This window comes from Aphelocoma coerulescens, unplaced genomic scaffold, assembly GCF_041296385.1.
Source record: "Aphelocoma coerulescens isolate FSJ_1873_10779 unplaced genomic scaffold, UR_Acoe_1.0 HiC_scaffold_59, whole genome shotgun sequence".
Lineage (NCBI taxonomy): Eukaryota > Metazoa > Chordata > Aves > Passeriformes > Corvidae > Aphelocoma > Aphelocoma coerulescens.
The window spans coordinates 5,259-18,265 of NW_027183938.1; the positions used below are offsets into that span (position 1 = coordinate 5,259).

The window sequence follows — 13,007 nt, forward strand, 5'->3', positions numbered from 1 at the left end:
GGTTTTACCCGCATGTGATGAACCCTGAGTTTGATTCCTTCTACCTTGAGTGCAGGGGAGGTTACCAGGAGGACTTGAGATGGTCCCTTCCACTTTGGCTGGATTGTTCCAAAATTCCAGGTTCTGATGCACACCGCATCTCCTGGTTGGAAAGGATGTACAGGCGAGTCCAGCCCCAATGATCTGTTGAGAACCATGCACCTTTTAAGGCTTACAAGAGTTAGTCCCAGTGCTATTAAATATTCATTGCAGCAAAACTTCTGAGACTTCCCTTGTCTTGTTGGTGCCACATGGGAAAGCTTCTGGCCATCCAGAAAAAGGATCCACCAATACCAAAATGTGCCAGTCCCCCTTCTGCCTGGGCAGTTCTGCAAAATCAGTTGGCCAAAATCACCTGGTGATTCCCATGTAACGAGCCCTGGAGGCAGCCTTCTTCCTTCAAAACCAATCACTTCTTTCTCAACAACTGATCTATTATTTTTTCCCATTTTTGTGCTTACTAGATGCCTTTGTAAACTGGCCACCATATTCTCCATTTCCTAATGTGTTTCCTGGTGTTTTAGTTCCATTATACGTTAATTGTGGAGCTACAATTACCTGCCCACACGGGGTTACCAATCACCTGCTGGGATTTTCCGTAGCTGCTGCTGCTGGGGCTGACTGCCTGTCCTGATCACTGGAATCTGGCTTTTGTTGCAGAACGTTCACGTTTTTGCTAGGTATTAGTGCAAGGAGAGCTTTTTCAGCAATCTCTTGAGCTGTTTGGTCAGCCAATGGATTCCTGTTGGAAACAGTCCGTGGACCCCAGCGGGGGGAGGAATTGCAGTCCAAGTTGATAAAAGCAAGCTCCCTTTATTATCAATCCAGAGGCACTTATATAGTATCCCAGCTTGTTAACTCTTAAGTGGCTTAAAACCTATCAAAGCACATTTCTGCTTCTACGTAATTAGACTACATTGGCAAGCTTCTACTAGTTATGTTATGATTAAAAGAATTCAGAGTTCACCCTCCCTTCTCCTAGTAAGCACATCTTATCTGCACAGCTGCATCTCTTCAATCTCCCTTTTTGTTCTCAGGCCTGTTTCTCACACAGGCACTTATCATGCAGGCAATTTCTCACACAAAACTTTGCTTTCAGGCCTTTTGCTTGTACAGTTATTGATTTGTTCCCTTTATCAATGATCCACGTCCCTGATCCTCTAACCATTTCCCAAGAGATTCCCTGTATTAACTGGGGAGTCTCCAAACCCATGGGCTTTACAAGGGCATCAGGACCACTTCTTTTGGCTTTGGCACACTCTGCAGTAGGTGACTGATTTCTTTTTGTACTCACTGGAGACCTCTGTGCCCTTTCCTTCCATGTGGCTCCCTGGGCGTCTATTATTCCAAACCCATAGTTCAAATCAGTCCATATGTTCACCCTTTTTCCTTCAGTGATTTCTAGGAAAGGTCATTCATTCTGCTTTTTGTGCTGATGTGTTCAAGGCTAAAGCCTGGGCTTCTATGACCTGGGTTGAGGTTCCCACTGCACACCCAGCTGCCCGTTTTCCATCTGTACCACGCTGCTCCCACCAGGGTGCAGGTCCAGTGCTGGCTCCTGGATGGGATTGCTCTCGAGGTCCCAGAGTCTGCCAGAACACACTTGTTCCATGGATCCCAGGCAGCCATAGCACAAAGACTCCAACCCTTCTCTTAGAAGGGACTCGAACACTTCCCTGTTCCAACCTTGGGTACCTTGAACCAAACCCTGCAAAGCTTTTGCTGCACCTTACAGGCAACAATCATCACTACCATTACAGGCAGGCTAGCACTTTACACGTTGAAAGGAAAAGGAAAAGGAAAAGGAAAAGGAAAAGGAAAAGGAAAAGGAAAAGGAAAAGGAAAAGGAAAAGGAAAAGGAAAAGGAAAAGGAAAAGGAACTTCTCTTAAGATTTATTTTCCGGTTGGTTTCATATTATTGTGTCTTTCTTCCTTTCTTCCTTTCATTTTTATTATCTTTTTGCTTTTTTCTCTCTTTCTTCATTTTTAAATGGTTTTTTTCTTCATTTTTTAATATTTTTTATTCTTTCTTTTTGCTTTCTTCTTTCCTTATTTTTTTTCATTTTTCTTCTTGGTTTCGCGGTATCGAGTCTTTCTTTCTTTTATCTTTAACTTTCTTTGTTTTTTAATTTTCTTGTGTATTTCTTTTCATTTTCTTTCTTCATTCTTTAATCTTTTGTCTTTCTTTTTCCTGTTTTTTCTGTTGCTTTCTTCTTTCTTCTCTTTTGGCTTTCATTTTCCTTTTTTTTTTCTTGTGTATTTCTTTCTGTTCTTTTTTTCTTTCTTCCTTGTTTATTTCTTTCTACATTTTTTTCTTTTTATTTTCTTGTTGGTTTCATGTTATTTACTCTTGCTTTCTTTGTTTCCTTCTTCTTTTATTTTTCTTCACTTTTTTTGTTTTCTTGTTGATTTATCTTTTCATCTCCTTCCTTCCTGCCTGCCTTCCTGCCTCCCCCCTCCCTCCTTCCCTCCTTCTTTTCTGCTTTTCTTTCCTTTTCTTTATATCTTTCCTATTATTGCCGCTTTCTCTCTTTCTCACTTCCATTCAAGCTCTTTCTTTCATATTTAAAAACAAACTTTCTTTCTTTCTTCTTTTCATTTCTATTTCCTTCCCTATTATAATTTTCTTGTTGATGTCTATCTTTTAATTTCCTTTCTTTCTTTTTTCCTTTCTTTTTCTTTTCAATAATTGTTTATCTCTGTTTTCTTTCTTTTTTTTCTTTTCTTTTTTTTTCTTGTTAATGGCTTCCTTGGTTTCTTTCTTTCTTCTCTCTTCTATTCTACTTTTCTTCCTCCTTTCCTTGTTGCTTGCTCTTTCTTTCTTTCTTTCTTTCTTTCTTTCTTTCTTTTTTCTTTCTTTCTTTCTTTCTTTCTTTCTTTCTTTCTTTCTTTCTTTCTTTTCTTTCTTTCTTTCTTTCTTTCTTTCTTTCTTTCTTTCTTTCTTTCTTTCTTTCTTTCTTTCTTTCTTTTTCTTTCTTTCTTTCTTTCTTTCTTTCTTTCTTTCTTTCTTTCTTTCTTTCTTTCTTTCTTTCTTTCTTTCTTTCTTTCTTTCTTTCTTTCTTTTTCTTTCTTTCTTTCTTTCTTTCTTTCAAACCTCTCAAGCCACTTCTCATCCCATTGAAGGGTGCAAAGAAGCAGGATCCCCTCCCAACTTGGATCCTATCACCCTCCAAAACTATAGGGGACATCACCTCAGCCCCCCAAATTGCAGGGGGTTTAAGTCACTTTCCCCAAATTCCCTGCAACCTCCCAGAAGCCACTTAGAGGCCCCAAAATTGTCAAAAGGAGCAGGAGCCTCCCCAAAAGCGGCTCCTGCTTTCCCTCCCTGGAGTGACACATGCCAAGTGCCCAAACCACTCCATCCCTCCCAAACTTCATCCCACCCCCAAAATCCCATCCCATCCCCATCCCATCCCATCCCATCCCATCCCATCCCATCCCATCCCATCCCATCCCATCCCATCCCATCCCATCCCATCCCCATCCCATCCCATCCCTCCTGGACACCAATTCCCCTTCTGTGGCTCCTGACTCCCCACACACGGGCCTTGGGGCTGACGGATCGAGCCATTTGGGGCTGCCATCGACACATTGGGGCTGGGATTGAGTTTATTGGAGGCACCTGCTCAATCCCTCCATCCAAAATCGGAGGTTGGAACCTCTCCTCAGCCCTTGCTGTGCCCATGGGCTCACCTCAAGTCCCAAAAGGAGAGCCAGGGCCCCACAGCCCATTCAGAACCTCTCAACATTGCCAGAAACAGCAGCATCCTTCCCAAAATGGGCTCCCCGGCTCCCTGACAATAGGTCCCCCTTCCAAGTACCAGAGCTCCCCTCTCAGAACCCCTCCCTATGCATTGGGGGGACCCCAAAACTGCCTAAGAATGGGACATACCCTAAAATCCCTTCAGGAATGTGGGATACCCCAGAACCCACTCAGCAACGGGGTCCCCCCGGCCTCATCATGCGCAGCCTTCAGCTGGCTCAGCCAGAGCCCATCCCGCCCTCAGCAGCCCCAGCCCAGCCCAGCCCTCCTGGGCAGGAAGCCCCAATGGCCGAGCCGGCCTGGGACACTTGCAGGGATGCGGGGGCAGCCGCAGCTTCTGGGGCCAGCCTGTGCCAGGCCCTGAGCGCCCTGCCAGGGAACCATTGCTGCCCCACATCCCATCTCAGCCTGCCCTCGGGCAGCGGGAAGCCGTTCCCTGGGGCCCGGGCCCGCAGGCCCTTGGCAAGAGTCTCTCTCCCCCAGCAATTGCTGCTCCTCCCTGCTGCGGGGCCCGAGCTGCAAGTTGATTTTCTGCCGCTGGCCCCGGCCCAGCCCCGAGCCAGGGCCAGCACCTTGCCCTGGAGCTCTGCGGGCGCTGCGTTTGTGCGGCCGCAGCGCAGCGGCCGCAGCTCGGAGCTGCCCTTTGTGTCCCCGCCGGCAGCTGGCAGAGCTGGCGGGGCCGGGCCAGGGCCGGGCCAGCCCCGGCCTTCCCGGCTCTGCGACACAGCGGCGGCAGCCCCAGCCTTCCAGCCCTGCACACGCTCCCACACAAGCGTCCAGAGCCGCGGCCACGCAACGCAACTGACCGGCCGCTGACCCCCCAGCATGGCCTGATGGCCATTCCTCTGCCCACACCTCGGACAAGCTCCCCTTGGCCACCTCCTGAGCCACAGTGCCACAGACAAGTGGCACATACAGCTGCACAGCTCTGCCCGGAGCTGGCAGGGAACGTTCATTCAACATAAAAAACACCAAGAAAAAGAGAACTCCCCCCAGCAGAGCTGTTCCCTCCTGCAGTAGTTACACCTGCACACGCACAGCACCTGAGACTGCAAGCAATGAGCATTCCCTGGGCACATGTGCAGCCCAAGCAGCTCGAGGACAGCCTTGCAGCAGGACTGCTCTCAGCTGAGCCAAAAAGGCCCCTCTGGCAGCTGCAGGGCCATTGCAAAGGGCAAGGGCCAGAGCCTCGGCCCACGGGGGAGGAAAGGGCTCTGAATTCCCCTGCCCTGGCACAGAAACCCTGTTCCCAGGCTGCTTCCCACACAGAATCCTTCAGGAGGACTGTGGAAAGCTGAGAGGCAGCTCTGGCTTCTCCACTTTCCATGTCCTAGAGCTGCCTGGCAGAAGAAATGGAGGGACAGCTCTGGTGGCACAATCCCTCCCGGCCCAGGGCACAGCGCTGGGAAGGTCTTTCCATGCTGAGGCTTTGCTGTGGCCAAGGAAAGCTCCTGGCTCAGGGTCACCTTTCCTGCTGGGCCAGACCCCCCGAGTGGCCCAGCAGCAGCAGAGAATTCCAGCACAGCCCCGGCACGGGCAGGGCGGCCCTGGGCGGGCTGCGGGAGCCGGCAGCGGCTGAGCTCAGAGCAGCTGAGCCCGGGGGCTCTTGGCCAAGGCTGAGGCCCAGCGAGCATTTCTCAGGTCGCAGGGCGGCCTGGAAAGGTGCTGGGGGGGATAATTCACCCCCCAGGGCGCTCCCAGTGGCTCCCAGTATTTCCATGTCCGTGCTCCCAGCGCTGCTCCCAGCCCTGATCCATGGGGATGGGAATGTCCCGCTCCCTTCCTGGGGCAGGCTCACACCTGAGCCAGGTGTGCAGGGCAGGACCTTGCCCTGAGCCCAAGCCCTGTCCCCCCTGCAGGATCTGCTTCCCATCGGCCTCTTCCTCCTGCGGCCCCAAGCCCAGCTCGGTGCTGAACGAAGGGCGCTGGGCCGGGGTCATCCCCCGGCGGGGGCTGCGCACCCCCTCTGCCCCCTCCCCAAATTCCCTCCCGGGGCAGCAGGGGCTGGGGCAGGAGCCCTGAGGGCAGGGAAAAGGGGGTGAAACCGGGATGCGGGGGGTCACACACGCCCTGGGGGGGACACGCACAGCCCCTGGGGACACCCCTCACCTTCTCCCACAGCGCCAGGAGGATGAACCCCAACATGGAGCCCCCAAAACCCCAGCAGCATCTTCGGGGGCAGGGTCTGGTGGCAGTTTTGGGGCGCTGGGGGATCACAAGCAGCCCAAAACCCCCTCCCAGCCCCACAGCCACTCCCAGACCCCTCAAACCACCCCACAGCTCTGTGCCAGAAACTCCCTCAACCATTCCCTGCAACATAAATGACCCCAAGAACCACCCAAATTCTCTCCAAGACACACAGCCAAGGCAAGATCCCCAAAGCTCCCTCACAGACCACCCCAAAAGCCCCCTCCAAGCACCACAAATGCCCATCAAGAGTGACAGAAGCCCCTCCCAATCTCCTCACGAGCCCCTCAATCCCCTCCCAGCCCCCCAATGGCACTGACCAGGAGAGCTTGGTGGACAGGAACATCCCCAGCCGGGAGCAGCTCGGGCACTTCAGCAGCGATTTGGGCACTTTGGGGGGCACACCCCAAATGGGGAGACCCAGGCCAGGGACTGGGACAGACACCCGTAATCCCTGGAGGACAGACGGGCTCAGCTGGACACGTTCTGCCAGCACAACTATGAGATCGTGGCCCCGTCTGCCCAGCCCATGGCCTCACAACACCCAAATCCTCCCGAATATTCCCCTGAACCAACCCCAAATTCACCCCCAAATCCCGGTAAAATGGTGCTGCTTTAGATACCTTTGTTGAATTCCTTTATTTCTACCCCAATTTTGCTTGTTTTGACAGGATGAAGGAGGAAACTATTTAGGTTGAAAAAGACCTCCAAGTTCATCCAGGATTGCTGGATGCCACCAGAAGAAACAACTGGACAGAGCAGGTGAGAATTTTTGGGCCGTAAACTCAACAAATCAGCTCTTCCCAATGAATTTCCCATTTCAATCAGAGTCCCGATGGATGTTCCTGCCCCTGCGCTCACCCAGGTGCCTACAGGGATCCAGGAGGACGTGGAGAGCACCAGCCAGGGCTCTTCCCAAACTGGATCACAGGGAATGTGGGTCACCAGGGCTCTGCCAAACGTGGGTCCCCCATTGGGGGATGAAGTTGGAGTAGAGGATGAAGCTCTTCCTGCACTCGGGCCACTCGCAGGGCTTCCCTTACCGGTGCCTCCGTTGGTGTCTGCTCAAGTGCGAGCTCTGTGAGAAGCTCTTCCCACACTGGGGACACTCGTAGGGCCTCTCCCCGGTGTGGATGCGCCGGTGCCTGACGAGGGTGGAGTTTTCCCTGAAGCCCTTCCTGCAGTCGGGGCAGCGGAAGGGCCTCTCCTCTGTGTGAATCCGCTGGTGCAGGAGGAGATTGGAGCTGCTGTGAAACCTCTTCCCACACTCGGAACACTCGTAGGGCCTCTCTCCCGTGTGGATGCGCTGGTGGCGGAGCAGGGTGGAGCTCTCTCTGAAGCTCTTCCCACATTCCCCACACTCATAGGGCCGTTCCCCAGTGTGGATCCTCAGGTGGACGATCAGGCTGGAGCTTGTGCTGAAGCTGTTCCCACACTCCCCACACTCATAGGGCCATTCGCCCGTGTGGATCCTGTGGTGGCGGAACAGGGTGGAGCTGTGGCTGAAGCTCATCCCACACTCCCCACACTCATAAGGCCGTTCCCCTGTGTGGATCCTCTGGTGGCGGAACAGGGTGGAGCGGTCTCTGAAGCTCTTCCCACATTCCCCACACTCATAGGGCCATTCCCCAGTGTGGATCCTCTGGTGGACAATCAGGCTTGAGCTCTGGCTGAAGCTCTGCCCACATTCCCCACACTCATAGGGCCGTTCCCCTGTGTGGATCCTCTGGTGGCAGATCAGGTGGAAGTTCCGGCTGAAGCCCTTCCCACATTCCCCACACTCATAGGGTCGTTCCCCAGTGTGGATCCTCTGGTGGACAATCAGGCTGGAGCTCCACCTGAAGCTCTTCCCACATTCCCCACACGTATGGGGCTTCTCCCCAGTGTGAAGCCGCTCATGGACCACCAGGTCTGAGCTCTGGCTCGATCTCCGGCTGCCTTCCCGGCACAGGGTTGGTCTTTCCTCCTCAGAGCTCCCTGGGCTGTGTTTGCAGCCCTTCCTCCTGCGGGGTCTCCGCGCTTTTTCCTCCCTGTTGGATTCCTGCACCATGGAGCCGCTCAAAACGGCCTCTTCCACCAGGTTCTGCTGAGGGGATTTGTCCTCCCTGGGCTCCGTCCTCAGCTCCTTGTCTGGGGAGGAAGGAGAAGGAGAGGACGGGATTTGCCTCTGTGCCACAGGGAAGGGCAAGGAGATCCCCCCAGTCCATCCCCGGCAGGACGGCGTCGGCAGCGGGGTTGTCCTGCAGCCGGGGGCGATGCTGGGCTGGGAGATGGAGCAGGAGAGAGGGGGAAAGGGGCACTGACTTCCTCCTCACCTGCCTGGGTGTCCCGGGGCATCTCCCTCTTCCTCACAGCCTCCTCCTGTATCTGGCCAAGGTTTGGGAATGGGAAATCCTGGTCTGGGGGGATAATAAGGGATGAGCACGTTGAGTTTGAAGGTCCCTCTGCCCAAGTCCATCTCTAGAAGCCACCAGGCATCGTGTGTCCATAAAAACCTGCTCTGAAAAAGCCTCCCAGGAGTTCCCCATCTCTGGTCCCTCCCCTTTGGTGTTCGGGGTTCCCCCCTGTCCCAGCTGCTGGGGGTCACGCTTTTATTGGGGATCCCCCTCTCTACTTGGTCCCCGCCCTCCCCAGGCTGCTGGGAGTCCCAGGAATCCGAAAAGCTCCCCCCTCTTCCGTCTCCCCACTTAGGAATGCTGGGGGTGATGGGCTCCAAGGAGTCCCCCCTGCCCCTCTCCAGGCTGTTGAGGGTCCTCTCCCATCCCTCCTCTTCCTCCTCCTGCCCCGTTCCCGAGCCGCTCGCAGCCCGCGGGAGCAGCGGGGATGGAGCCGGGACAGGTCGGGATGGGCAGCGCGGGGCTCTCGGCTGCTCCCACCCGCTGGGGGTGGGGGAACCCAGCCCGGGGAAAAGGAGAGGGAAACTGGGAACATTGGGGGCTGCAGATCCAAACTGGGCCTTGCTGGGGACCCTGCCTGGGGACTTGCAGCCCTTAGGGCTCCTCTCGAGAGCCTGGAGAGCCGGGAGGGGGAACGCAGAGAGGGCTGGGGGATCCCAGCAGTGGCACCACTGGCACTGACTGGTTTGTACTGGGATAACTGGAACCTTACTGGGGCCACTGGGAGTGACTGGGAATGACTAGGAGCATGCTGAGGGCAGCTGGGATATACTGGGAGCATCTGTCAACCATACTGAGAACGACTGGAACCACACTGGGAACAATCAGGACCATGCTGGGGAGAAATGGGGCTACACTGAGGGCAACTGGGCATGACTGGGACAATGCTGGGAAGGACTTGGGTCATATGGGGTGTGACTGGGGCTATACTGAATCGTGTTCAACTGGGATCACACTGGAAGGAACAGAGAGCAACTGGAACCATGGTGGGAGCAACTGGCATCCAACTGGGATCACAGTGGGAGCAGCTGGGCCCATGCTGAGGGAGACTGGGATCATACTGGATCCTACTTGGAGAAACTGGGACTGCGCTGAGGGTGACTGGGAGTGGCTGTGAGACACTGGGATCACACTGGAAGCAGCTCAGGGCAAATGGGAGTGACCGGGAACATGCTGGGAGCAACTGGGATACACTGGGAGAGATTGAAACCACAGTGGGGGTAAAAGGGAGCAACTGGAACCACACTGGATGATAATGGGAACAGCTGTGCCCATGCTGGGGTCATACTGGGATCCTACTGCAACTGACTGGGATCATACTGGGAATGACTGCAATAGTACTGGGAGTGTCTGAGAGTGCCTGGGATCCTACTGGAATCAGACTGGGACTGACTGGAAAGGTGCTGGCTGTGACTGGAACCATACTGGAAGAGACTTGGAGCAACTGGGCCCAGACTGGGAGTGACAGGGAGTCACTCTGGGCATGACTGGAGTAATACTGGGAGTACCTGGGAGTGACTGGGATCATACTCGGAGTGACTGGAGTCATCCTGGGAATGACTGATACCATACTGGGGGTGACTCCGGGTCCTTTTGGATCATGCTGGGAGCCACTGGGATTACAGTGGGTGTGAATGGAACCTGACTGGGGGTTTCTGGGAGCTACTGGGCCCATGTTGGGAGGAAAAAGTGGAAACATTGGGAGCAACTGGGATACACTGGAAAGTACTGGAGCCATGCTGTGGGGACTGAGACCACAACTGGGGCAACTGGGATCATACTGGGAGCAGCTGGGACCACACTTTGGGACACTGACAGAAACTGGGATTGCCCTGGAGGTAAGTGGGAGAAACTGGGAAAGACTGGGATCATTCTGAGGTAACTAGAACCTTACTGGGGATACTGGGAGTGCCTGGGAATGACTAGGAGCATGCTGAGGGCAACTGGGATCTACTGGGTGTCTCTGTAACCATACTGGGGGAACTGGAACCACAATAGGAACAGCTGGGCCCATGCTGGGGGGCAACTGGGAGTGACTGGATCTACACTGGGGGCAACTGGGATGACTGGGACCATGCTGAGAGGGACTGGGACGATCCTAGGGGCAAATGGATTCATACGGGGAGGAACTGGGAACAACTGGAACTACTCTGGAGGCAACTGGGTTCATACTGGGAGCACAGTGGGAGCAGCTGGATCCATGGTGGGTGAGACTGGGATCACACTGAGGGTGACTGGAATCATACTGGCATTGACTGGGAGTGGCTGTGAGCAACTGGAATCACACTGAAAGCAACTGGGAGGAGGTGGACGTGACTGGGAGAATGTTGGGAGTGACTGGGATATACTGGGAGAGACAGGGAGTCACTGGGATCATACTGGAGGCTCTTGGGGTCACACTGGCATTGACAGGGAGTGACTGGGATCACACTGGGGGCCACTGGCACCATACTGGGAGTGACTGGGAGTGACTGGGGTCATAGTGGGAGTGGCTACAATCACACTGGGTTTATAGTGGGTGATTGTGACTATGTGGGGACCCTGACTGGGGGTTACTGGGAGCTACCAGGCCCATGCTGGGAGCCACCTGTGCACACGCTGGGAGCAACTGGGAGCAACTGGGAATGACAGGGTGTGTGGAGGCCGCTGGGCCTGCTGGACAAGGAACCAAAGGAGTCCTACGGTGGGTAAGTCCTCGGTCCCTTTCCAGCTCATGGCGACTGAAAACCTTGCCCAGAATGCTTTGTTCTGTTCTGTTCATGTACCCCAGTTCTGCTCCCCTCCTTGGCTCCCTTGGCCGCCACAGCCCTGGTTACCTGATACCCCCTCAGAGTTTCCCAATGAGTTCCTTTACCCTGGGCCCCCCATTGCTCTGCCCCAGGACTTCTCTGAGACCTCGCACGAGTGCGGATGCATTAAAGCTCTCCTGCAAACCCTTCTGCGAAAACTCTTCTTGCTCCGTCATCCTCGGACTGTTTCGCGGGCGATCCGTGGGTGTGTGCAATGTGCCGGCGGCACCGAGAGGCTTTCTTGGAGGCGCTTTGGGGAAGGTCGTGACACGACACCAGACAACAGAAACGTGACAAGGGTGCATGCTGGTGACAACTGGGATGTACTGGGAGTGACTGGGATGATACTGGGGGCAACTGAACCATGCTGAGGTAACTGGGAGTGCCTGGGAATGACTACAAGAATGTTCAGAATAACTGGGATATACTGGGAGTGCCTGAGACCATTTGGGTCGGGACTGCAACCACATTGGGAGCAACTGGGAATGTGCTGGAGGGAACTGGGACCAAGCTTGAGGCAACTAGGGGCAAGTGGAACTGACTGGGGCCTTGCTGAGAAAGACTGCCTTCATACTGGGACTGACTGGGACTATGCTAGGGGCAACTGGGAGAACTGGGAACACACTGGACAAAAGCTGGAGGAGGAACTGGGAGCAACTGGGAGCATGCTGGGGGAAAATGGTATCACAATAGGGAATGACTGGGAGTGACTGGGCTCCTACTGGGAGCAACAGGGATCATGCAGGGAGGGAGGGGAAGTGACCAGGATCATACTGGGACTGACTGGGCTCCTACTGGGAGCAGCCACTTGCGGGCCCCGGGACCCCTGAGCCCCTTTCCCGGCCGTGCCGCCCCTGCAGCCCCCAGACCCCCCCGCCGGGGTCCCGCCAATCCCAGGGGTCCCCCCTCTCGGGGTCCCCGCTTTGGGGTCCTGGGGCTCTCCTCTCTCTGCGGTCCCGCTTACGGAAGCCGGGGCTCCCGGGGCTCCCCAAAACCGGTGTCCCCCCGGCCCCGCCGGCCCCGCGCGCTCCCCACGCGGCCCCGGCAGAGCTCGGAGGGCCCGGCCCGGGAAGCCCAACCCCCACCGCGGGGGGACCCGCATCCCCCCGCCCCCGCCGGGGCTCTGCCGCCACCGCCACCGGGAGCCCCAAAAACACCTCCCGGGGACCCCCGATCTCCCCCCGAGCGGCACCTGCGGGATGGGGGGCGATGCTCCCGGGGGGCTGCGACTTCAGCGAGCGCTGGAGCCGCGGGATTCCGCCTCTCCTCCTCTCTTCCAGCTTCCCGCTGCCGCTCCGCCTCTTCCTCCCTCCTCCTGCTCCTCTTCCTCCTCCCGCCCCGTCCCAATCCCACCTCCCCCTTCTCCCTCCCTCCCTCCTCCTGCCCCGTTCCCGAGCCGCTCGCAGCCCGCGGGAGCAGCGGGGATGGAGCCGGGACAGGTCGGGATGGGCAGCGCGGGGCTCTCGGCTGCTCCCACCCGCTGGGGGCGGGGGAACCCGGCCCGGGGAAAAGGAGAGGGAAACTGGGAACACTGGGGGCTGCAGATCCAAACTGGGCCTTGTTGGGGACCCTGCCTGGGGACTTGCAGCCCTTAGGGCTCCTCTCGAGAGCCTGGAGAGCCGGGAGGGGGAACGCAGAGAGGGCTGGGGGATCCCAGCAGTGGCACCACTGGCACTGACTGGTTTGTACTGGGATAACTGGAACCTTACTGGGGCCACTGGGAGTGACTGGGAATGACTAGGAGCATGCTGAGGGCAGCTGGGATATACTGGGAGCATCTGTCAACCATACTGAGAACGACTGGAACCACACTGGGAACAATCAGGACCATGC

The 13,007-nt window shown here is 55.6% G+C and overlaps 1 protein-coding gene across 2 annotated transcripts; it reads right to left on the reverse strand.

Annotated features, from left to right (window-relative positions):
- Positions 1-6,540: 6,540 nt before the first annotated feature.
- LOC138101961 (zinc finger protein 256-like) lies at positions 6,541-12,474 on the reverse strand. 2 transcript variants are annotated; one of them, XM_068999704.1, is made up of 3 exons: positions 12,367-12,450; positions 8,305-8,388; positions 6,544-8,119 (listed from the first exon to the last, which is right to left on the reverse strand). In XM_068999704.1, the coding sequence occupies exons 2-3, from the start codon at positions 8,324-8,326 to the stop codon at positions 7,029-7,031; spliced, it is 1,113 nt and encodes a 370-aa protein (XP_068855805.1). In that variant the 5' UTR covers positions 8,327-8,388; positions 12,367-12,450; the 3' UTR covers positions 6,544-7,028. The 2 variants fall into 2 exon arrangements, with proteins under 2 accessions (XP_068855807.1, XP_068855805.1); XM_068999706.1 differs by lacking the exon at positions 8,305-8,388 and having other exon boundaries at positions 6,541-8,119; positions 12,367-12,474.
- Positions 12,475-13,007: the final 533 nt, after the last annotated feature.

Bases quoted from the DNA above. Each gene is read 5' to 3' on its own strand.
- LOC138101961 (XM_068999704.1), bottom strand. From the start codon at position 8,326: ATGCCCCGGGACACCCAGGCAG. The intron at 8,120-8,304 runs GTGAGGAGGAAG...CTTCCTCCCCAG, and splicing joins GCCCCGGGACACCCAGGCAG to ACAAGGAGCTGAGGACGGAG.